Below are 25,933 nucleotides of genomic sequence, written 5' to 3' on the forward strand. Positions count from 1 at the left end.
ACTTGGGAGGTTGAGGTGAGAGGACTGCTTGAGCCCAGGAAGTCAAGGGGCTGCAGTGAGCCGTGATCATGCCTCTGCACTCCAGCCTGGGTGACAGAATGAGACCCTGTCTCAAAAAAGTAAAAATGAGCCAGGGCGCGGTGGCTCATGCCTGTAATCCCAGCACCTTGGGAGGCCAAGGAGGGTGGATCACTTGAGGTCAGGAGCTTGAAACCAGCCTGGTCAACATGGTGAAACCTGTTTCTACTAAAAACACAAAAATCAGCCTGGCGTGGTGGTGCACACCTGTAATCCCTGCTACTAGGGAGGCCGAGGTGGGAGAATCGCTTGAACCCAGGAGATGGAGGTTGCAGTGAGCTGAGATCGTGCCACTGCACTCCAGTCTGAGCAACGGAGTGAGACTCTGTCTCAAAAAAAAAAAAAAAAAAAAATCACAATTCTAGCCTTGCTCCATTCTTCTCACCTTCTAGATGAGAATAATCAAGATGGTCAGGGGTGGTGGCTCACGACTGTAATCCCAGTGCTCTGGGAGGCCGAGGCAGGAGGGTCGCTTGAGCCCAGGAGGTTGAGCCTGCCGTGAGCTATAATTGTGTCACTGCATTCCAGCCTGGGCAACAGAGAAAGACCCAGTCTCAAAAAAAAAAAAAAAAAATAGATCAAGATACTCAATTGTGGATACCATCTCACGCCAGTCAGAATGGTGATTATTAAAAAGTAAAGAAACGGCCGGTCGTGGTGGCTCACACCTGTAATCCCAGCACTTTGGGAGGCCAAGGCAGGAGGATCACTTGAGGTCAGTAGTTAGAGACCAGCCTGACCAACATGGAGAAACCCCGTCTCTATTAAAAATACAAAAATTAGCCGGACGTGGTGGTGCATGCCTGTAATCCCAGCTACTTGGGAGGCTGAGGCAGGAGAATCACTTGAACCCAGGAGGTGGAGGTTGCAGTGAGCCAAGATCGTGCCATTGCACTCCAGCCTGGGCAACAAGAGTGAAACTCTGTCTTAGAAAAAAAAAAAAAGGTAAAGAAACAACAGATGGTGGTGAGGCTGTGGAGAAATAGGAATGCTTTTACACTGTTGGTGGGAATGTAAATTAGTTCAACCATTGTGGAAGAAGGGTGGAGATTCCTCAAATACCTAGAACCAGAAATACCATTTGACTCAGCGATCCTGTTACTGGGTATATTCCCACAGAAATAGAAATCATTCTATTATAAAGATACATGCACACATGTGTTCATTGCAGCACTATTCACAATAGCAAAGACATGGAATCAGCCCAAATGCCCATCAATGGTAGACTGGATAAAGAAAATGTGGTACATATACACCATGAAATACTACACAGCCATGAAAAGGAATGAGATCCTGTCCTTTGCAGGGACATGGATGAAGCTGGAAGCCATTATCCTCAACAAACTAATGCAGGAGCAGAAAACCAGACACCGCATTTCTGACTTATAAGTGGGAGTTGAACAATGAGAACACATGGACACAGGGAGGGGAACATCACACACTGGGACCTGTTGCAGGGGTGGGTGGGGAAGGGAGAGAACCAGGATAGACAGCTAATGCATGCGGGGCTTAATACCAATGGGTTGATAGGTGCAGAAAACCACCATGGCACATGTTTACCTAGGTAACAAACATGCACTTTCTGCACATGTATCCCCGGAACGTAGAATAAAATTAAATTAAAAAAAAAAAGAAAAAAGGCCAGACGCGGTGGCTCACACCTGTAATCCCAGTACTTTGGGAGGCTGAGGTGGGTGGATCACGAGGTCAGGAGATTGAGACCATCCTGGCTAACATGGTGAAACCCCGTCTCTACTAAAAATACAAAAAAATAGCTGGGTGTGGTGGCAGGTGCCTGTAGTCCCAGCTACTTGGGAGGCTGAGGCAGGAGAATCGCTTGAACCCAGGAGGCGGAGGTTGCAGTCAGCTGAGATTGAGCCACTGCATTCTAGCCTAGGCGACAGAGTGAGACTCCATCTCAAAAAAAAAATAATAATATATCAAATAAAAAAAGATACTCAATTGTGGAATGACCTGGTTCTTAGCAGCATGCAATCCAGAGCAAAGCCTTGCTTCCTTGAGCTATTCTCCAAAACATACAACCCCAGCATGAATCCTAAATACATCCTTACAGAGATGTCCTAGGGTTTTCCACGATCTGTGCACGCTTCTTGCATCGCATCAATAAACCCACTTTGTTCAGCTGTCAGTGTGTTCCTGGTGGTCTTGGAGGGGCAGGGCCGGCTTCATGTGTGTGGGGCCTGTGCAATCCACAGAGCCCTGCACTTAGAAGCATTAATCCCTGGACTGGATTCATGCTTGGGTGCTACCATATTGAATTCTTTTATTTTAATTTTTTTAGAGATGGGGTCTCTTTCTCTGTTGCCCAAGCTGGACTGCAATGGCGTGATCACAACTCACTGCAGCCTCAAGCCCCTGGGCTCAAGCGATCCTCCTGCCTCAGCCTCCTGAGTAGCTGGGACTACAGGTGCGGCCACCAAGCCCAGTTAATTGAAATAATTTTTTCGTAGAGATGGGGTCTCACTATGTTGCCCAGGCTAGTCTTTTGGAGCAGGGGGCTCCCTGTGTTCATTTTTTACTGAGCCTTAGAAGTTACACAGGCAGTTCTGCTGAAGGTCAGGGCTGGTGGGTAATGTCAGGGTCGTCGTGGAAGACGATGTGAGAAATGGGTGAATTCAGGGCTTTTTGGCTAGAATCTGTAAGACTGGCTGATATTTTGGATTTGGGTGGGAGAATGCAGGGAAGAGGGAGGAATCACTCCTGAATGTGGGGCTGGGACCTGGGAAATGAGTACCCTTTATCCAGATGGGAAATACCGGGTAAACAAGTTAAGTGGATTTTGGAGTGGGCAGATGGGGTCAAGAATTTCAGTTTGGTGAAAATAAACTTCCTATCAAATTTTATAAAATAGGGACAGGATATTACATTAAAAAAAAATTGCTGACCAGCTAGGCATGGTGGCTCATGTAATCCCAACACTTTGGGAAGCCAAGGTGGGAGGATCGCTTGAGGCCAGGAGTTTGAGACCAGCCTGGGCAACATAGCAAGACCCCATCTCTATAAAAAATTTTAACAAATTAGCTGAGCATGGTGGTGTGCACCTGTAGTCCCAGCTACCTGGAAGGCTGAAGCTGGGGAGGATTGCTTGAGCCTAGGAGGTAGGGGTTGCAGTGAGCTATGGTTGTGCCACTGCACTCCAGTGTGGGTGACAGAGAGAGGCCCTGCCTCCTAAAAAAAGAAAAAAAAAATTGGGCCGGGCGCGGTGACTCATGCCTGTAATCCTAGCACTTCAGAAGGCCAAGGAGGGCAGATCACCTGAGGTCAGGAGTTTGAAACCAGCCTGGCCAACGTGGTGAAACCCCGTCTCTACTAAAAATGCAAAAACATTAGCTGGGCATGGGAGCAGGCACCTGTAATCCCAGCTACCTGGGAGGCTGAGGCAGGAGAACTGCTAGAACCTGGGAGGTGGAGGTTGCAGTGAGCTGAGATTGCGCTACTGCACTCCAGCCTGGGTGACAGAGTGAGACTTGGGCTCAAAAAAAAAAAAAAAAGAAAAAGAAAATTGGTGGCCCAATATTGTACTATAGTTTTGCAAGATGCTACCATTGGGGGAAACCAGGTAAGGGAGTTCATGAGCTCTCTCTGTATTATTTCTTACAACCGCATGTGAATCTACAATCATCTGAAAATGAAAAGTTTAATTAAAAAAAATTGGTGACCCAGAAAATCAGGACGTGAATGGAGTTAGGCAGCTTGGGGCAGGTGTTACTCATTTTTATTCATCAGTTCTTAGATCTGCAAGGAGTTTGGGGGCAGCTCATAGAGGCAGACACAGCCAGGAACAGTGAAGGGGCTGTTCCTGGTGTCTGGGGGGATGGTGGCAGCGGCTGTGGCACCTGAGCGTCTGTCCTTCCTGGTGGCCTGGTGTTGAGGGCTGATGGGGTGGACAGCAGCTCATCTCTTGGAGGTCCTGCCAAGTAAAGGGGTGAACTTGGCTCTAGAGGACAATGTCCTTGGCTCTGAGGATGCTGACTTCAGCACTCACCTCCTCTAGCAATTTCAGGTCACTTGGGCAGTGGGACAGACACAGGGGCACGAAACCATGGGTAGGAGAGGGGGCCAGGATAAGCCCGGTTGGTGTTCACTTTCAAGCTTTCCTTCACTAGAGTCAGGGCTCCCAGCGGGGAGAGGAACATCTCATCTTAAGATATCTGCAGATTTATTCACGGAACTTCCCACATATCTGGATGAGGATATACGACTTGCCCCCTGGAGGAAAGAGTTAAATGAATCGCTAAAGCACAAAATGTTCCTGTAAAATTGCTTCCATATTTTATTAGATGCAGATGAGCATGAATTATTGTGAAGCCAGAAGGAGAATTTGCAAATTTGATTCTTGCCTTTTTTCCACCAACAAACCCCCCCTCACCTAGGTGGTGATGGAAGGACTGGTTGAGGGATGCTGGTTTGGAGTAGGACCCTTGAATAAAGAGCTCATTCACTTGTTAATTCATCCAGCCATCAGAGGTTTATGGGGCACCTACTGTATGTCAGGGAAAGTAAGCACAATTACAGCTTGCAGGTATCATTCCTCTTGATCAACCTTCCAACGACACCACCAAGGTCCTTCTGAGATGCTCCATTTTTGTTTAACGGTTAGGTTGGGGATAGCTTTTGGGGGAGGAAACTTCCTTTTGAGTCTCTCAGAGTGCCACTGTCTTATCTATGCCATAGAAAAGAAGACACATTTCACCTATCCCTCCACGGTCAGAAATGCAAATTAACATGAAATTCCACTTTCCCACAGTCTCCCGATTTGCATCAAGGTGTGAAACTCCTTGGGGGGAAAATGGACACAGTTGTGCAAAATTGGTTTTCTAGCTGAATAGATCTGATTAGTTTCTTACACTCTGTGTGGCTCTGTCAATTTATTTTTTTCTTTTTGTTTTTTTAAATTTTATTTATTTATTTATTGAGAGAGTCTCACTCTGATGCCCAGGCTGGAGTGCATTGGCACGATCTCGGCTCACTGCAACCTCTGCTCCTAGGTTCAAGTGATTCTCCTGCCTCAGCCTCCCGAGTAGCTCGGATTATAGGTGCCTGCCACCACGCCTGGCTAATTTTTGTATTTTTAGTAGAGACGGGGTTTTACGATGTTGGCCAGGCTGGTCTGGAACTCCTGACCTCACATGATTCACCTGCCTCAGCCTCTCAAAAGGCTGGGATTACAGGCGTGAGCTACCACGCCCAGCCAAAAATTTTTTTAAAAAGAAAAAATAGTGGCTGGGCGTGGTGGCTCACGCCTGTAATCCCAGCCCTTTGGGAGACTGAGGTGGGAGGATTGATTGAGGCCAGGAGTTTGAGACCAGCCTGGGCGATATAATGACACCCCATCTCTATAACAAATAAAAAATTAGCCAGGTGTGGTAGTGCGTGCCTGTAGTCCCAGCTACCTGGGAGGCCGAGGCAGGAGGGTCACGTGAGCCTGGAGTTTAAGACCACCCTAGGCAACATAATAAGACCCCATCCCTGCAAAAATTACAAAAATTAGCCAGGTATGATGGCACGAGCCTGTAATCCAAGCTATTCAGGAGGCTGAGGTGGGAGGATCACTTGAGCACAGGAGGTTGAGGCTGCAGTAAGCCGTATAGCACTGTTGCCCTTCAACTTAGGAAACAGAGCAAGACTGTGTCTCAAAAAAATTTATTTATTTATTTTTGAGATGGAGTCTCACTCTGTTGACCATGCAGGAGTGAAGTGGTGCGATCCTGGCTCTCTGCAACCTCCTCTTCCCAGGTTCAAGCGATTCTCCTGCCTCAGCCTCCACAGTAGCTGAAATTACAGACCTGTGCCACCATGCCTGGCTAAGTTTTGTATTTTTAGTAGAGGCAGGGTTTCACCATGTTGGCCAGGCTGGTCTCAAACTCCTGACCCCAGGTGATCCGCCAGCCTTGGCCTCCCAAAGTGCTAGGATTACAGGCGTGAGCCACAGCACCCGGCCAAAAATTTATTTTTAAGTTTTTTTTCATTTCAGTAGCTTGAGGGGTACAAGTGGGTTTTGGGGACGTGGAAGAATTGTATGGTGGTGAAGCCTAGGATTTTAGAGCCTCTGTCACCTGAATAGTGTACTTTGTACCCAATAAGTAGTTTCTCATCGTCACCCATTACCATCATCCCCTTTCTGAGTCTCCAATGTCCCGACTCTGCACGTCTTTGAGTACCCATAGCTTAGCTCCCACTTATTGGTGAGAACATGCAGTATTTGGTTTTCTGTTCCTGAGTTACTTCACTAAGGATAATGGCCTCCAGTTTCATCCAAGTTGCTGGAAAAGACATTCTTTCTTTCTTTTTTTTTTTTGAGACAGGGTCTTGTTCCATCACCCAGGCTGGAGTGCAGCAGTACACAGCTCACTGCAGCCTTGACCTCCTGGGTGCAAGCAATCCTCCCACCTCAGCCTCCCAAGTAACTGGGACTACAGGTGTGCACCACCATGCCCAGCTAATTTTTAAATTTTTCATAGAGATAGGGGTCTCACTATGTTGCCCAGGCTGGTGTTGAACTCCTGGCCTCAAGCAATTCTCCTGTCTTGGCCTCCCAAAGTGCTGCGACTACAGTTATGAACCACCTCACCCTGCCCCTATTTCATTTTTTTTTTTTTTTTGAGATGGAGTCTCGCTCTGTCACCCAGGCTGGAGTGCAGTGGCATCACTGCAACCTCCATTTCTTGGGTTCGAGTGATCCTTCCCCCTTAGCCTCCCTAGTAGGTGGGACTATAGGCACACGCCACCATGCCTGGCTAATTTTTGTGTTTTTAGTAGAGATGGGGTTTCACCATGTTGGTCAGGCTGATCTGGAACTCTTGAGCTCTGGCAATCCGCCCTCCTTGGCCTCCCAAAGTGCTGGGATTACAGCATGGGCTACCGCACCCAGCCTAATATGTAATCTTAATTGAAAGCCATAAGCATTCATTCATCAGATATCATTTGGTAGTTTTTATTTAATGGGTATATGTCTTTGAAGGTGATGCCACATTGGAAATGGGTCCCATGGGATTAATTTGGATTACCTTTAGGGAGTGACCATCAGAATTTTGGAACTCAGCTGTTGTGTTCAGTTGAGCCACTTATTAATGTAATCGCCCAAAGCTGGGTGCAGTGGCTCACACCTATAATCTCAGCACTTTGGGAGGCCAAGGCAGTAGGATTGTTTGAGCCCAGGAGCTAGAGACCGGCCTGAGCAACACAGTGAGACCCCATTTCTACCAAAAAAAAAAAAAAAATTAGCCAGTCTGGGTGTGTGGCTTGCAACTGTAGTCCCAGCTATGCAGAAGGCTGAGGCGGGAGGATGGCTGGAGTCTGGGAGGTCGAGGCTACAGTAAGCCACGATTACACAGCTGCACTCCAGCCTGGGCAACAGGGCAAGACCCCAACTCAACAAAATAAAATAATCGCCCAAGATCTGAGCTGTTGTATAATTAAAATTTTGTTCTAGAATAAAGAATTTTCCTGGTTTCTGAAAGGAAGCGTCTAAGTTCTTCGAATTTCCTGAGTGATAGGAGTGTGTGTTATTCACACAGATTGCCCACACCTGAGTTTATGTTAATGAGGTGACTTGGGATGGGAGCTGGCCATGCCAGGAAGTCCAATCGTGTGATTACAGGGTTGGAACTTTGAGCCAGGTGATATCAGCCCAGTCTGTGGGGTGGGGTAGGGTGGGAGGCTGGAGACTGAGTTCAGTCACATGGCCAGTTATTCAATTAATAATGTCTATGATAAAACCCCAGTAAAAACTCTGGACACTGAGGCTTGGGGGAGCACCCTGGTTGATGAACATAGAGGTGTGCCAGATTCTATGGGGAGAGGTGTGCATTTGAGACTCCACACCCCCCACCCCCCAGGTCTTGCCCTATGTGTCTCTTTGTTTGGCTTGTCCTGATTTGTACTCTCTATAATAAAACTGTAATTGCAAATATAGAACTTACCTGAATTGAGTCATTTTAGCAAATTATTGATCCGAGGAGGATCATGAAACCTCTTCCCCTCCCAGATTGGTGGCCAGTTGGTCAGAAGTGCATGTGTCTTGGTGACCCCTGAACTGGCCTCTGAAATGAGGGCGGTCTTGCTGGGAACCATGCTCTTAAACCTGTGGAGTCTGATGTTAACTCCAAGTGCCTGGCGTCAGAATTGCATCGCAGTAATTGCAGAGCCAAGAGAACGCCACACTGTACTTCATTTTGTCAGCCAAGAAATTATCTCTCGAGGGCTTATTTTGTGCCAGGCCTGGTGGTGGGTGCCACAGGTACCACCTAACTGTTGAATGTTATGTTACTGAAGGAATTCATGAGGCTTAAAATAGCACCCGTGTCAAAGGGACGACACTGTGAAAAACACGCCGTGATCGGAATTACTATTTTTGGGAGGATGCACAGATTTGGAGGACCAGATTTTCACATACATTCATTAAACCAAGGAAGTCAAAAAGCTTCATGAAGTTAAAGGCTGGAAAGGAATTTTTAGCATTACCTTGAGAGGTGTCCCATTTCTTAAGAACTTGGAGTCATTTCTTGATGGAGAAAGGATGCCATTGGCAGACACTGTGGTCCTATCCGTGAGCTCTCCTTGGGATGTGCCAGTTGTGGTGAGTTTGCTGGGGGAAATGTTTGAGACCACTGTTAGCAAGGACTTGAGAAGTGCACCAGGCATAGTGCACCAAGAGCAGGAGGAAGGGCTTGAGGTCTCCTTGAGTCCTCACGTTGATGGGTGGGCCCATGGCAGAGAAGCACTAGTAGATGAATGTCTGTAAGATCCCATATTGGGGGTTTTCCTGTCCTGGGGGCCAACACCTTCCTTTCTCTCTCTTTCTATTTTTTTTTTTTTGTTTAGTTTTTATTTCACAATCATAAACTTAACTCTGTAATCCAGCTAGGCACGGAAGGGAACAAGGAGAACATGGAACCCAAAGGGAACTGCAGCGAGACCACAAAGATTCTAGGATACTGCGAGCAAATGCGGTGGAAGGGTGCTCTCCTGAGCTACAGAAGGAATGGTCTGGTGGTTAAGATAAAACAGAAGTCAAACTTATTAGAGTTGTCTGCAGTCAGCAATGGTGATCTTCTTGCTGGTCTTGCCATTACTGGACCCAAAGCACTCCATGGCCTCCACAATATTCATGCCTTCTTTCACCTTGCCAAAGACCACATGCTTGCCATCCAACCACTCAGTCTTGGCAGAGCAGATGAAAAACTGGGAAGCATTTGTGTTGAGTCCAGCATTTGCCATGGACAAGATGCCAGGACCTGTATGCTTTAGGATGAAGTTCTCATCATCAAATTTCTCCCTGTAGATGGATTTGCCACCGGTGCCATTAAGGTGTGTGAAGTCACTGCCCTGACACATAAACCCTGGAATAATGCTGTAAAAGCAGGGACCTTTATAACCATATCCTTTCTCTCCAGTGCTGAGAGCATGAAAGTTTTCTGCTGTCTTTGGAAACTTGTCTGCAAACAGCTTGAAGGAGACGCGGCCCAAGGGCTCGTCGATAACAGCAATGTCGAAGAACACGGTGGGGTTGACCGTGGCTGATAGTACAGAGCTCCTGGTGGCGGCGGTTACTGCAAAGCCTCTCTTTCTCTTTTTTAAGAAATAGGGTCTCACTCTGTCACCCAGGCTGGAGTTCAGTGGCACAATCATAGCTCATTGCAGCAGCCTTGAACACCTGACCTCAAGCGATCCTCCTGCCTCAAACTCCTGAGTAGCTGGGACTAGAGGTGTGTGCCTCCATGCTTGGTTAATTTATTATTATTATTATTTTTTTTGTAGAGATGGGATCTGGCTTTGTTGCCCAGACTGTTCTCAAACTCCTGGTCTCAAGCGAGGATCCTCCCTCCTGGGCCTCCCAAAGTGTTGGGATTACAGGCATGAGCCACCGTGTCTGGCCAATGCCTCCATTTCTGAGGTGGACAGTCTCACTGCCCAGAGGAGTGTGGCTGGCCTTCATTTGTTAAAGAGCATCTCAACAGAAGGGGGCCCACCCATTGGAAGTGGTTAAGCTAAGTCTGGAGGCCCACCCATTGGTAGTGGTTGAGCTAAGTCTGGACATTCAGACATGGTGGGCCAGGTGCTTGTTAGAACCCCTTGGAAGCAAGAATGGCTGAGTAAACCAGGATTTTGTTGCAGAATGGAGTTGGTCCTGAATTCTCACTGTTAGAGTCACCAGCTGGGGGACCCTTCCAGCAGCCCCCAGGATCAATGACTAAAATGGAGTGGGCAGGCCTGGGGAGTTGGGAATGACGCAGGTGTATCCAAGCTCTGAAGGCAACCTCTACAAGCCAGTGCCAGGGCGTGGAGACAGACGGACATCCTCCAGGAGCCTGTTGGGGCTAAAGGGAGTCACCATGACCCCAGCATGCTACCAGGGTAGCAGGGGCATCAGCAGCAGCATTACTGGATGGCCTCTCCTCCCATTCTCTGGCGTTTCACAGACTCACCATGAATAGGACAGATTTCATGACCACTCAGGGACTTTTCAGAAATCTAGGAGCAGGGATGACCCTGTACCTTTTTCAGATCTGAAAGCAAGAAATATCCCATGGGCTGACAGCCCCCACCAGGGAAAGGACAGCTGTATGCAACATCTTCCTCCTTAACTGGGCACAGATCCCAGGGGCTGGAGAAGGAGTGTTGACACCTAGGGGCTGGCTACACTGGGATGCCAAACTCCCCACCTTCTGGGAGGAAATGTGTATAATGGATACAGGTACATTTGAAAATGTGCACATAATGAGTACATATGTGTTTGAATGTATGCGTTGTGTGTACATGTGTGTGCATTTGTGTGAGTCTGTGTGAGTGCATGAGCAAAAGTATGTGATATATGAAGCCAGCCTGATGGGGTTTGGTGGCATTGCTAGAAGCCCCTGAGAGGAAGGGAAAATGCTTGTGTGTGTGTCTGAATGTCAGTAGGATGTGTGTCTATGTGAGTGTAAGGATACATAACTGTGAGTGTGTGTCTTAGTCCAAGGCGGCTGCTATAATGGAATGCACACATTCAAACCACACGTAATCTATCTGGCTGTTCTCATGCACCAGTCCTTGCAATGAATAGCATGTATGTTTGAATGTGTGCATATAATGGATACATGTATGTTTGAATATGTGCACATAATGGGCACACATATGTTTGAACGTGCATTGTGTATATGTGTGTTTACACTTGTGTGAATCTGTGTAAGTGCATGTGTGAATGTGTAGGATATATAAACGTGTATGTGAGCTTTGAATGTGTGCATGTGTAAGTATGTGTGTATGTGTGAGTGTGTGTTTGAATGTGTGAGGTGGTATGCATGGATTGAGAGCACAAATGAGATCCTGATTTACTATTCTTTAAGAAAGAGCTAATTCTCAAGGATAAGAACAATGGAAGGAGGACATATTAGAAGGAGAGTCACAGGGCAGAAATTCAGAAATCCAGGGTGGATTGAGGGGCTCAGAGAGGAGGTGGGAGAAATAAATGGTAGCCAGGGTGCTGCGTGAATAAGCTATAGAGCTATTTTAGTAGATGCCAGTAGTGGGAAATATATAGAGAGAAAGAGATGTCCGGTGAGGATTTTCAGGAAATTTCCATGAAAGGATTTGTCTAAAGCCCCTGGGCCTCCCTTTTGATGAAGCTGATATGAAAGATTTACATGGGTATACATTGCAAGGACTGGTCCATGAGAACAGCCAAATATATTCAGGTTACACAAGGGAATAAAGGCCTAGCGGCCATTTCTCTGGGACATCCTACTGTGTAAATTCCAAAGGACACCCAGAGAAGCTCGATATAGATTTGTAAAAAGATAACGTTTTGAATGTCCATCGGGATATGATGAGTTTCTAAGAAAGAAGCCCAAGGGGGTGGAACAGCTGTTCCCCTATGACCATTGGCCCAATACCTCCCCAGGGAGCACGGCGGTGCATGGGAATGACATTTGATAGGAACCGCAAAGACACAGCCACATTCATCAAAATATGTTCAGCTGTTTGCATTCACTCTGGCTCAGACATTATAGGAGATTTCCTGGCTTATGTGACTGAAAGGCCACAGGCAGAGTGGGTGCCAGCATGAGTTTCATTTAGTGAGTTTAGTGTCATGAGGGTTTCTTCCTATCCCTGCTTTGCTTTCTGTGATGAAAGCTTTATCCCCAGGACGGCTCCTCTTCCTGGGTCCACATCATCTGTGTCAGCACAGCTTCATTCCACACCATCTGGGTAAACAGGGAGACACTCTGGCCCAAGATGTCAAGGATGAGTCCTGAGATCCACCTGGCAGACAGTAATGACCATGGACGTGGACCAGCAAGGTTCAGACACCTGCTGAGTTTGGATCTGTGGCCTTTGGGTTCTAGAGGACTCAGCCCCAACAGCAGCAGAATTTTTTTTTTTTTTTTTTTGGAGACGGAGTTTCACTCTGTCACCCAGGCTGGTGTGCAGCGGCGTGATTTCAGCTCACTGCAACCTCCACCTCTGGAGTTCACGTGATTCTTCTGCCTCAGCCTCCCGAGTAGCTGGGATTACAGGTGCCCGCCACCAGGCTTGACTAATTTTTGTATTTTTAGTAGAGATGGGGTTTCAGCATGTGAGCCAGGCTGATCTCGAGCTCCTGACCTCAAGTAATCCACCCGCCTCGGCCTCCCAAAGTGCTGGGATTACAGGCGTGAGCCACAGCACCCGGCCTAAGGCTGGCTTATTTTCCTGGCTCTGCCCCCACTAAACACCACAGGGGACTCCTGCTCCTGGAATGATCAGAGCCACCTTGGGGCCAGCTGCCCCTCTGCAGCACAGATGCTGAGCTGGGGACTCACAGAAGGACATCAGTGATAGCCAGCTTCTTCCCAAGAAGGCGCTGGTGCAGGGTGATGGTGGAGATACCCCTGAATTTCTGAGCTGTGGGCTCACAAGGTTGGGGGTGCAGAATGAATGGGGGGTGGGACCTAGTGTATATGAGGAGGCAGCCTGGATTTTGAATCCCAAGCTTGGAGGACACAGATCATCTGTTTTTGTAGTCTGACATCTGAAGCCCTGTCCTAGGCATTCCTAAAGCCCCTCCTTAAGCATCTTGGTGAGCAGTGGGGACACCTCCCACTCTAGTAACTGAAAACACGAGGTCTTCCATTCCCAGCATGCCTTGCAGCCTGAGCATGTGACCTGAGCTCAGCCAATCAGAGATGTCTGCTCTTCCTGGGCACTCCTTCCGGTGGTGGTGGTCACGTGGACCATGTTGTCTCGGGGCAGCCATGCCTTTCCCAAATGCAAGTGTGTGGACTCCCTAGTACCCTGTCAGTTGCCTTCTATCTAATTAACAATCCAACTCTGTTGCTTGCCACTCATAAGCCGGCTGATATGAAAGGGAATGCAGCCCACCAAAGTCAGCCTGGGGATGTTGAAGGGGGTCCAGGGAGCAGGCTGGACACCCCAGCACAGGGCAGCCAGGAGGGGATCCTGGGTCAAATGTAGGGGTCCCCTGAAGTGAGGGAGGACAATGACAGATTCACTGCACAGCCTGGTGAAAGCAAAACTGTCAGTCCCCAATACCATCCTGCCCCGACTATCCAACAGGCTGTGTGACCTTGGGCCACCGCCTCCCCTCTCTGAGCTTGGCTCCTCCTGTATGGGCTGGGGGCTGGCGTTGGTAATCTCCAGGGGGCCCCCTCCTCACCTTTGCCTCTCTGTCTCTGCATTTGGGCTGTGCTATGGTGGCTGGCGGCTCTGAGTGCTATCTGCCTATCAGTCCAAAGCCTCAGGAATCAGGCCAGGCCTTGGCCCACCTGGGGAGCAAGCAAGTTTTATTTTATTTTCTCTTTCCAGGCTTTGGCGAAAGGCTGTCCCCGATGAGGGGACAGCTTGGGGGGTTCCGGAGGCAGGAGGGAGATGAGCTCCGGATTGCAGATCTTCAGGCAATCTGAGGAAAAGTAGGAGAATTTAAAGAGTCCTGGGACAACTTCCCAGGGAGTTCCCAAAGCCAGCCTAGGGCAAAACCAGGGATGGGGGCTCAGCCCAGGCTCGGGGTGCAGCTACCGCTGGCAGGTATAAGTAACGAAACGCCGCAGCTACTGACAGAACCACACCATTCGAAGGGTGCTTGTGAATTCTCTTTGATTTCTCCTCTGCACCTGTGGAGTGCCTGCTATGTGTGTCCCCACCTGCCAGGGAGGCTGAGAGGCCTGGCTGGCTGCCTCGGATTTGAGCGAGGACAGCAGCTTGGTTCTGGGTTAAGCAGATTGCATCAGAGGTAGCCAAGCATTCAGGCTTCTGTTGGGCCCCCTACCGTGTTCCCCAGCCAGTCAGGGCTACCGGGGACTCCTTTGCCCACACTGGGCACTGGGCTAAGATGGGCTTCTGCCGGAGAGCCATTCATGAAGGTGTGTAATGCACGAGGCCCAGTCAGGAAAAAAACCACTCTGGGTATTTCAGAGTGAACTTGTTGGTTACCCAGGTATAGTAGGGAGTTAAGAAACAGAAAGGGTAAAATGAGGCAAGCCAGAGATTAGCAACGCAGGAAGCCGCAACCACCCCTAGGGTTGGTAAGACCCAGGGGGAAGTGGATTTCCTGGAGCCAAGGATCTGGGCCATGGGGTTGGGGGCGGAGCCGTGGCAGGGGCTGACCACAGGGAGCTGGGACCACGGAGGGAGGGATTGTGCAGCAGGGGCTGTGACTGTGGAGGAGCCACCGCCAGAGGCTTTACCCAGAGGGAGAGAGAGCAGGAACAAGTCCCTGGTTTCTCCCTTTGCCCCATCTTCTAGTCTTTTCTTTAAAACTGTAGTAAAAGACACATAACAGGAAGTTTATCATCTGCACCATAAAAAAATAAATATAAATATAATAAATGTTTATTTATATTATGTATTTACTTATTTTAAGGCAGGGTCTCACTCTGTTGCCTAGGCTGGAGTGCAGTAGTGCAATCATACTCACTGAAGCCTCCAATTCTTGAGCTCAAGAGATTCTCCCACCTCAGCCACCTGAGTAGGTGGGACTACAGGCACGTGCCACCATGCCTGGCTTATTTTTAAATGATATGTAGAGATGGAGTCTTGCTATGTTGCTTAGGCTGGTCTTGAACTGTCCTCAAGTGATCCTCCTGCCTTAACCTCCCAAAATGCTGGGATTACAGGTGTGAGCCACTGCACTAGACCAGCACCACTTTTAAGTGTACAGTTCAGTCGCGTTAAACATATTCACATTCTTGTGCAACCGTCGCCACCATCCATCTCCAGAACTTTGTCATCTGGCCACACTTAAACTTTGTCCCCATTAAACAACAGCTCCCCATTCCTCCTCCCCAGCCCCTGGCAACCACCATTCAACTTTCTGTCTCTATGAGTCTGACTGCTCTAGATATCTCATATAAATTGAACTATACAGGCTGGGTGCAGTGGCTCATGCCTGTAATCCCAGCACTTTGGGAGGCCGAGGTGGGTGGATCACCTGAGGTCGGGAGTTTGAGGCCAGCCTGACCAACATAGTGAAACCCCGTCTCAACTAAAAATACAAAAGTTAGCTGGGCATGGTGGCGTGGACCTGTAATCCCAGCTACTCAGGAGACTGGGGCAGGAGAATCGCTGGAACCCAGGAGGCCGAGGTTGCAGTGAGCCAAGATCACGCCCCTGCACTCCAGCCTGGGCAACAGAGTGAGACTCTGTCTCAAAATAAATAAAGGAATAAATAAACAAATAGAATTATACAGTATTGTTTTGTGTGCGATTGACCTATTTCATTTAGCATATGTCCTCAAGTTTCATCCATATCATAGCATGTGTCAGGATGTCCTTCCTTCCTTCCTTTTTTTTTTTTTTTTTGTCTTAGAGATGAGGTCTTGCTCTGCTGTCCCGGTTGGAGTGCAGTGGTACAGTCATAGCTCACTGAAGCCTTGAATCCCTAGGCTGTAGGGGTCCTCCTGCCTCAGCCTCCTGAGTAGCTGGGATTACAGGTGAGTGCCACCATGTCCAGCTTCCTTCCTTTTTAAGGCTGAATCATCTTCCGTTGTATAGATGAGACCACATTTCATTCATTCATTCATCAATGAACACGTGAATGCGTCTACCTTTTGGCTATTGTAAATAATGCCGATACACATGTGGTGTACAAATATCTCTTTGAGACCCTGCTTGCATTCTTTTGGTTATATACCCAGAAGTGGAATTGCTGGATCATATGGTAATTCTGCTTTAATTTATTGAGGAAGCACCATACTGTTTTCCACAGCAGCTGCACCATTTTGCACTCCCACCAGCAGCACACAAGACTTCCAGTGTTTTGTTTGCTTGTTTGTTTTGAGACAGAATCTCACTCTATTGCCGAGGCTGGAGTGCAGTGGCGTGACTTTGGCTCACTGCAACCTCTGCTTCCCAGGTTCAAGTGATTCTTGTGCCTCAGCCTCCTGAATACCTGGGATTATAGGTGCATGCCACCACTCCTGGCTAATTTTCGTATTTTTAGTAGAGACGGTTTTCCCCATGTTCGTCAGGGTGGTCTTGAACTCCTGGCCTCAAGTGATCACCCCACCTCGGTCTCCGAAAGTGTTGCGATTACAGTTGTGAGCCACTGCCCCCGGCCGTCTTTTATTTTTCTGTTTTCTTAATAAACTTGTTTTCACTTTACAGACTCGACCTGAACTCTTTCTTGTGCGAGATCTAAGAACCCTCTCCTTTTGGGGTCTGGATCAGAGCCCCTTTCCTGTAACAGGATGGCAAGACTGGGCTGAGAAGGCAGCACTGCAGGGAGCAGGCTTGCCTAAGAATAAGGCCAACAGAAGGAAAAGAAAGTCCAGGATAGCAGAAGCAGGGAGTCTTGACTGTATTTCTGTGCCTGGATACAGCTATGCCTAAAGCCACCTCTCACCTGGGGGCATTCACAAGTTCCCTCTTTTTTCAGGGCCTAGTTGGGTTGGGATTTCGGTCACTTGCCACTAGAGGTCATGACTGATGCACATGCCTCGGGGCCCAAGCCCTGCCTTTGTGCGCCTTCTTGATTCTGTATTCCTCGTGTTGCAGTTCGGGAAGTCTGGTCTTCCAGACAGGTGGTCCCTCTGAATACGCCACAGTACTTCCGTGGTTTGCACAGAGACAAGCAGATCAGAAGTTGGTGGGAGGCCAGCTGAGAGTTTTTGAATCGGAAGGATGCAGCTTTGCTGATTCTTACACGTAGTGACTTGCCCATGGTACCCTGGGTGGTGAGTGGTGGAGCTGAGACTGAGTCAGGCTGCGGGGCCACTTGGCTCTTTTGTCCACACTTGGGAGCCTGGTGAAGGCTGGGGGGGACATCCTTGTTAGACCAGGATGACAGAGCTGTTCCTGTTTCTTTTATTACTGTTATTGTTATTATTAATTTATTTAAAAGGCGAGGTCTCACTAAGTCGCCCAGCTTAGAGTAGAGTGGCACAATTGTAGCTCACTGCAGCCTTCAACTCGTAGGCTCAGGTGATCCTCCTGCCTCAGCCTCCGAGTGGCTAGGACCACTGTTGCACACCACTATGTCTGGCTAGTTTTTAAATTTTTTGTAGAGATAGTCTCACTTTGTTGCCCAGGCTGGTCTCGAAGTCCTGGGCTCAAGCAATCCTACCACCTCAGCCTCTCAAAGCCCTGGGATTATAAGCGTGAGCCACTGGGCCCAGCTGTTCCTGTTTCTAAAATGGCCATAGAGCTGAAAGAATCTTCTCTTTGTTTCGTGACAGAGTGGAGTGCTGGCCCTTGGAGGTCTCAGTGGCCCTGCTTTTGCTGAGACAGGCTCATCTCCTCCCCAGGCACTCAGGAGGGCTGCTACAGGGCGCTCAAGGCTTTGCGCTTCAAGGACAGAGCTGGAATGAAGCTCTAGCAGCCCAGCGCCTCCTCAGCCCCACTGCCATTCCCTGTCCTCCCCGAGCACTTTGCACATTCAAAAGCTATTTCAGAAGTAGCAGCACAGCTGATTCTCTTTAATGCACTTCCAGGCAGCACAGATGTGCATCAGTGAATGAATGTTCCCTGAACCAAAGTGCTTCCGTGGGCCTCATGGTCCCCTCCCTCGGCACCCACTCCCAGGCCAAGAGCGTCCTATGAATCATGTATTTGTTCCTGTGATTGCTCTTCACAGAGTGGCAACTCTTGCAAAGGGAGGGGTACAAAGTGAATGTTTAGACGCTGCAGGAGACGAAAGGTCAGGGCCTCTGGCTGGGGTGAGGACAGGGAACGGGAAGAAGCAGACCTTGTCAGGGGGTGATGGATGTAGGCTCCTGGAGGGGAAGCTTGCAGAGTCCAGAGCCCTGCCACCTGTTCACATGGCAACGGTGCCCTGGCTACAGCACCTCCTGCACATGTTCATACGTAACAGGCTTTATCCTGAATGGAGAATTTGGCGCCTGAAGCAGTCCCATATGGAGTCCAGCTGACATGGGAGTTGGGTCGGGAGGGAACAAACAGACACAAAACAAAGCACTGGGTTGGTTGGGGGGGTGGGGCAGGTGGGGGGGGCAAAAATCTCCATGGCTGAAGAGACAGCAAACCAGAGACCAGACTAACAAGAGATGACCAGACTAACAAGAGATGCGCAGACGGCTATACAGCAACTCCCAAATCGAAATGATTGCATGAAGCTGGTTCAAATATCCAAAGGCATAAATTAAGCACTGAGACCGTCTGTCCCTAAAATGTGTCAGTCAGACAGACAGATGACTGAAGGAAGACAGCTGATGTTTCCGTCGTTTGCAAAAATACGGTACTCTGATTTTGAGGGGGAGGCACCAAAATTCGTGATTCAACTTTGAAAGCAATGTTCAAAGTTTAAAAAAAAAATTTAAAGCTTAAAAAATATCCCTGGAAAGGAACATGAAGACAAGTGTTATGAAAAGATGAAAGTCTCTCCCTTCAATGAAATGAAGGAAAAACATCATTGCACCAGCCATGTGGATGCTCCTGACAGAAGTGGTCTTATTGGGGAGGGTTGGAGGGGTGGTGGCTGTTTTTCCTTGTGGGAGAAGAGCTGGGATGAGAACTCCAGGGAAACCTGCAAGAGTGGATCCAGGCTTTGTGAGGCCTGAAGCTTAGACACTTTGGGGGAGAATAGGTAAATACAATATAAGCTTAGGTACGAAAGTGAATGTTTATTTACAATGAGAAAAGAAATCACTACAAAGTATAGCACCCTGAATATTCAGGTCCCTTTCTTCTGCCACCCCTTTAGGTAACTTACTAGACATGTTTGCAGACTCCAACCTGGCTTCTCTCTCCACCTAGAACACTCTATGGCTCTCAGCATCTCCCAACTCTTGCAGGGTCCCAAGCAAGTGAGAGGTCCTGACATTGGGGTATCATTAGCTTTACCCAAAATCTGTCTCTGGAAATGAGTATGCCCAGAAAAGCCACCTCTCTCCCCTGACTGGGATTTGCTTTCAGTAGGATTCAGGGTCTGTGAGTAGGAGGCTGGAGGATTTAGAAAAATCCAGAATGCCTGTGCTCTGGGATCTGGGGGCAGTTGCCGGAAGGCAGCCTGGCCTGGGTTTGTAATTTCGTTTCGTGGAAATCTGGCCAATTGAATCATGCTCTGCAAAGAGCCCAAGCATAGGGAGGCAGAGGCTGGTGAGCCCAGGGACGCAGGCTGGTGAGCACAGGGCCTGGAGACAGCTGTGGGCAGACAGCCGTTCAGCTGGGGTCAGGCAAGAGGCATCTTGGCTGGTTTTCTTGCCAGGGCTGATCCTTCATGTGGGTGAGAAAGCCTCAGGCCGCCCAAGCACAGAGCCCCTGCCCAAGTTCACCTCCCTCTCCTTGTTCTGATTCTGGGTTAAACAGGCAAATGTGGGCGGGGGGTGGGGGGCTGGGGATCGGTATCATTCTCTAGGAGACCTGCTTATTGGACAAGAAATTAAAGCCACTTTGCAAGGAGGTCTGTCCATCCGAAGCAGCCAGACAATGTTCATCTGGCCCTCCTGGGAGCCTGCCTGAGGAACAGAGGGTACTGGTCTGTCACTTTGTATGCCTAATAACTGTGTCTCTCAGGGCACGTCACTAAATTGGCATTGTGGTTTTATTCATCCGTTTCTTTGAACCTGGTTCATGCTAGGTCACCTCCAAGAGAGATGGAACCATTTCACTGTGCCCAGAAAATCAATGTCTGGTGCACAGCCAGCGCTCGATAAATATCACCGGAATGAATGAAAATTAGATTTCTGAGTTTGCTGGGGAGGGCTGGGCTCAGACAGTAGCGGGTTCCCAAGGAAATGGTCGCCTTGCTGGGGCTAGGCTGGGGGAGCAGCCGGCCTGTGCTGGGTTCTCTCTGGTGGATCACAGTGAGCAACAGAAGCATGGGTGGGTATCACCTTCAGCCTCCACTGGCTGCTGTGGAATCCTGTTAATGCCACTGCCTAAATACACCAGAGCTGCCCTCTTCTCTCCATCCCTTTGCCCTAGAACTCTCTCTTGCCTAGATGGCCATAGCAGCTTCCTTCACTCTGAAGCCCGTTTGGGTTTCTTCTCTTTTCTCTCTCTCTCTCTTTTTTTTTTTTTTTGATACAGGGTCTTGCTCTATTGCCCAGGCTGGAGTGCAGTGGCACCATCTCTGCTCATTAAAACCTCCAACTCCCTGGTTCAAGCCATTCATTCTCCTGCCTCAGCCTCCTGAGTAGCTGGAATTACACGCACGTGCCACCATGCCCAGCTAATTGTTATATTTTTAGTAGCGACAGGTTTCAGGTTGGCCAGGAGGACCTCAATCTCCTGACCTCATGATTCACCTGCCTTGGCCTCCCAAAGTGCTGGGATTACAGGTGTGAGCCACTGCGCCCGGTCGGCTAATTTTCAAAACTTTTTTGTAGAGATGGGGGCCTCAGTATGTTGCCTAGGCTGGTCTTGAACTCCTGGGCTCAAGAGATACTCCTGTCTTGACTTCCTAAAGTGTTGGGATTACAGGCATGAGCCACTGCACCTGGCCCAGGTGGGTTTTTATTAAGCTCAAACCAACCACCTTCCCTCCTGGCTCGAAGACCTCTCTGCCTCCCCATTAACCAAAGATAAACCTCAAACTCCTGAACGTGGCACCGAACTCCCTTCCTCCCTACTTCATCTGCTCTCACTCCCACCTCCTACTTTGCTACAGATTGTCTGCAGTCCCCCCATCACCCCACACCCCTAACCTGCATGCAGCTTCGACCTCCATAACTTATTTGTTGAATTCATTTACCAGGGCTGCTGTAACAAAGTACCTGGGGCTGGGTGGCTTCAACAACAGAAATTTATTTTCTCACACTTCAGGAGACCAAAAGTCCAAGATCGAGGTGTCAGCAGGGTTGGTTCCTTCTGTGGGCTGGACGCAGCTATTTTATTTATTTTATTTTTTGAGACAGAGTCTCATTCTGTTACCCAGGCTGGAGTGGAGTGGCATGATCTCGGCTCACTGCAACCTCCGCCTCCCAGGTTCAAGTGATTCTCCTGCCTCAGCCTCCCGAGTAGCTGGGATTATAGGCATGTGCCACCACACATGGCTAATTTTTGTATTTTTGGTAGAGACAGGGTTTCACCACGTTGGCCAGGCTGGTCTCGAGCCCCTGACCTCAGGTGATCCACCTGCCTCGGCCTCCCAAAGTGCTGGGATTACAGGCATGGGCCACTGCCTGCTGGGATCATCTATACCAGGCTTATCTCCTTGGCTTACACATGGCCATCTTCTCCCTGTATCTCTTCACGAAATAACGAAATGTTCTTCTTGCATCCATACCTCTCTATCCAAACTTTCCCTTTCTATAAGGACACTCATCATATTGAATTAGGGCTCACCCTTATAACTTCATCTTGACTAATGACATCTGCAACAACCCTATTTCCAAGTAAGGTCACATTCTGGGGTAGGATTTCAACATATGACATTTTAGGGGGACACGTTTTGGGGGGAAACCCTTGGCATATGCTGTTCCCTCCATCTGGCATGCTCCTTCTCTCTTTCTTTCTTTTTCTTTCTTTCTTTTTTTCTTTCTTTCTCTCTCTCTCTTTCCCTCTTTCTCTCTCTCTCTTTCTTTCTCTCTTTCTTTTTTCTTTCTTTTCTTTCTCTCTCTTTCTTTCTTTCTTTCTTTCTTTCCTTTCTTTCTTTCTCTCTCTCTCTCTCTCTCTCTCTCTCTCTCTTTCTTTCTTTCTTTCTTTCTTCAGAGTCTTGCTCTGTCACCCAGGCTGGAGTGCAGTGGCACAATCTCAGCTCACTGCAACCTTGAGCTCCCTGGTTCAAGTTATTCTTGTGCCTCAGCCTCCCAAGTAGCTGGGATTACAGATGCCTGCCACTGCACCTGGCTCTTTTTTGTGTTTTTAGTAGAGTCAGGGTTTCACCATGTTGGTCAGGCTGGTCTTGAACTCCTGACCTCAGGTGATCCACCCGTCTCGGCCTCCCAAAGTGCTGGGATTACAGGCTGAGCCACCGCTCCTGGCCCATGCTCTTCTTGTCCCTCCCCCCAATCCCCTCCCACTGCCCTGATAACTCTTTGTTGTCCTGGAAGAGGCCGAATTCACCTTCTTAAGTGCTTCACTGTTGTCACTGAATGGCCAACTGCTGTTGACACTAGACTGGGAGCCCCTTGAGGGCAGGACCGGAAAGCCCAGCCTTGGGCTAAGGACATTGAGAGGTGAGTTAGTTAAAGTAACATTAGTTGCTGTAACAGATAAACCTCACAGGCTCTCTGGCCAAACACAGTAGAAGTAGAAGTATTTTTCTTTCTTGAATTAGAGGTGGGGTGTGGGTGTTTGGTTCGGGCTCCTGAGTCTCTGCCAATGTTACCCGCTGGCTCCAAGGGCACCATGGGCATCACTACCCACCTGATAATGTGTCACAGATGGGAGGATGGACGGGGAGGTTTGCGTGGACCAGGTCCTCTCATTCCATTGGTTGGAACTCAGTCATATGACCCTATGTGGCCATGCCCACCTGCAGGGGAGGTTGGGAGATGTTGTTCCTGGTTGGGCAGCACAAGAGGGAAGCACACATCTTAAGGGGACAAGAGTCCATGTTACATGTATGTGCACCTGAAACCCCACACTCTGAGCCTGATATTGAGAAAGGGGCATCTGAAACATAGGGGCTTTCTTATTTTGTATTCCAAAGCTGAACCCACTGGAGGGATTTTGAGTCCAATCCCTTCTACAAGTCTGTTCTCTTTCCTGGACTGCCTGTGGGATGTCCCCTATGACCCTATTTTGGGGAATTTGCTGGAGGACTCATATGGTTTCGCTGTGTGTCCCCACCCAAATCTCATTGGATTATAATCCCCACGTGGTGAGGGAGGGACCTGGTAGGAGGTGATTGGATCGTGGGGGAGGTTTCCTTCATGCTGTTCTCATGATACTGAGAGAGTTCCCCCAAGATCTGATGGCTTAAAAGTGGCAGTTTCCCCTGTGTGCTCTTTCTGCTTCCTTGCGAAGAAGGTACTTGCTTCTCTTTTGCCTTCCGTCATGATTTTAAGTTTCCTGAGGCCTCCCAGCCATGCAGAACTGTGAGTCAATTAAAACTCTTTCCTTTATAAATTACCCAGCCTCAGGTAGTTTTTCTTTTCTTTCTTTTTTTTTTTTTTTTTAACATAGTCTCCCTCTGTCACCCAGGCTGGAGTGCAGTGGTGCCATCTCAGCTCACTGCAACTTCTGCCTCCTGGGTTCAAGCGATTCTCCTGCCTCAGCCTCCCGAGTAGTTGGGATTACAGGCACATGCCACCATACCCAGCTAATTTTTGTATTTTTAACAGAGCTGGGGTTTCACCGTATTGGCCATGCTAGTCTTGAACTCCTGACCTCAGGTGATCTGCCTGCCTCAGCCTCCCAAAGTGCTGGGATTACAGGTGTGAACCACTGTGCCAGGCCTCAGGTAGTTCTTCATAGCAGTGTGAAAATGGACTGATTCAAGGGCAGAGCTGGGTTCTTGGTCCACATTAAGCATGGTGGGATCTTACGGGGTGGATATTCTGAGGAATTGGTTATTTCAAATTCAGGGCACACTAATGGGGTCATTCCTGGGGTGGCCTTGGCCCAGCCTCTATGGATGCTTTTGGACCCATCTCTCAAGATGCTGGGCTCTGGAGGGTTCAGCCAGGGGCCTCACCTGCTCTGTGTCAGCACTGCTTACCTCATGCTCAGCTGGCCACAGTGGAGTCTGGAATGAGGTGGAGGGAAGAAAGAGAGTTAATCTGTCCTGAAGGCTTGGTGTGTGCCAGCTTGGTACATATATGGCCTCCTCAGAACCTCTCAAGAGACCAGAAAACAGGGTCTTCAAACAATGAGGTGATCTCTACATTAATAAAGGAGTGGAGAAGGCTTCCTCTCACCCCCATTCCAAAACCTGTGCCTGTCCCTTTTTTCTTCCCTCCTCCCTTTCTGCAAGAAATCTTCTGTTTACCCAAAGTACATAGAATACATTTGCTCAGACATTTTTCAACACCCATGCCCCTTCCTGCTGTTTCTGTTTTTAGTTTGCAGATTGTATGAGTCAGATTTGCTGCAGTAACAAACATCACACACATTTCAGCGGCTTGCCACAACAAATATTTATTTTCCCTCATGGTGCGAGCCGGTGGCTGTGGGCCAGCTCCATGTGTCTGATTCTGGAACCCAGGCAGAAGGGGCTGCTTCCTCGTGGAACTCTCCTATTCTCAGAGCAGAGGGCAGAAGCTGGTGGATGCAAGTTTCCGTTTGGACCTGGCATGTATCATGTCTGCTAATAGAAAATAACATAGTGGATGCCCACCTGCCCACTCCTGGTCCTTCTCTTAAGAAAAGTAACCAAAAAGCAAAGAAGCTCTGGGCCCTGTGGATGTAAACATATCCACAGAACACATTCCCTGCACCTTACTTCGGGGCACCACAGGCTTACAACATAAACCTAGGTTTGCAAAGTAGATCCTTGAAGGATTTTGCAAACTTCAGGTTTCAAACAAACAAACAAACTTGGAAAGAAAGGTTCTGAGACCTTGCTGGAAAGTGACCCCACCATGCCACCCTATAAAGGTTTCTTTTTTTCTTTTTTTTTTTTCTTTTCATTTTTTTTTGAGACCGAGTCTCGCTCTGTCACCCAGGCTGGAGTGCAGTGGCACGATCTCGATCACCGCAACCTCTGCCTCCTGGATTCAAGTGGTTCTCCTGCTTCAGCCCCGAGAGTAGCTGGGACTATAGGCACGTGCCACCATGCCCAACTAAGTTTTATATTTTTAGTAGAGACAGGGTTTCACCATGTTGGCCAGGCTGGTCTCAAACTCTCGATCTCAGGTGATCTGCCCACTTCAGCCTTCCAAAATGCTGGGATTACAGGCATAAGCCACTGTGCCCGACCTACAAAGATTTCTTTTCCCCCCTCCACATTAGATCCAGGGTATTGAGGCAGGGGTCCTGACTGTCTCCTCTAGCTCCTCCAGTGCCAGTGCTCACAGCTGCCTGCCTGCAGAGTTGAGGGAGGGGAGGGGAGACAGGGAAGGCGATAGCTCCTAGGGCCACACTGTGACTACTGAAATATGAGCCCAGGAGCCAAGGCAGTTTAGGGGAGGGGTTTCACCTCCTAAGAGGGTGTGCAGGTCTCTCTTTGGAAAGACTCCAGGGTGCTAATGAGGAGCCAGGAATTTCCTAATACTCTGGTGGTGCCACTTCTCCTCCTCCTCTTGGGGTCCCCCTATTTGGCGAGGCAGAGGCTCCCTCAAGCCTGTGGTGCTCACGTAGCTTCAACCCTAGAGAGGAGAAAGCTGTCTTCACTGCTCCGTCGCCCCAACCTGGGGTCCTCTTCACCACGCACGTCACCTGCAGGGCCACGCGGCCGGGATTCCCGCTTCCCTGCACCCGCAATGCCCGAGAGGCGGCAAGGTCACGCCCCCTCTCCGTCCCGCTCCCGTCCTTTTATTGCCCTGGCCCCGCCCCCTCTCCGGCCTCTCGAGGT

The 25,933-nt window shown here is 48.9% G+C and overlaps 1 protein-coding gene across 1 annotated transcript; it reads right to left on the minus strand.

Annotated features, from left to right (window-relative positions):
• Positions 1-8,964: 8,964 nt before the first annotated feature.
• Positions 8,965-12,066, minus strand: LOC129490664 (peptidyl-prolyl cis-trans isomerase A-like). The gene is made up of 4 exons (XM_055294496.2): positions 11,973-12,066; positions 10,597-10,607; positions 10,365-10,447; positions 8,965-9,634 (listed from the first exon to the last, which is right to left on the minus strand). The coding sequence occupies exons 1-4, from the start codon at positions 12,064-12,066 to the stop codon at positions 9,121-9,123; spliced, it is 702 nt and encodes a 233-aa protein (XP_055150471.1). The 3' UTR covers positions 8,965-9,120.
• Positions 12,067-25,933: the final 13,867 nt, after the last annotated feature.

The sequence above is a fragment of the Symphalangus syndactylus genome, chromosome 9 (assembly GCF_028878055.3).
Source record: "Symphalangus syndactylus isolate Jambi chromosome 9, NHGRI_mSymSyn1-v2.1_pri, whole genome shotgun sequence".
NCBI classification, from domain to species: Eukaryota; Metazoa; Chordata; class Mammalia; order Primates; family Hylobatidae; genus Symphalangus; species Symphalangus syndactylus.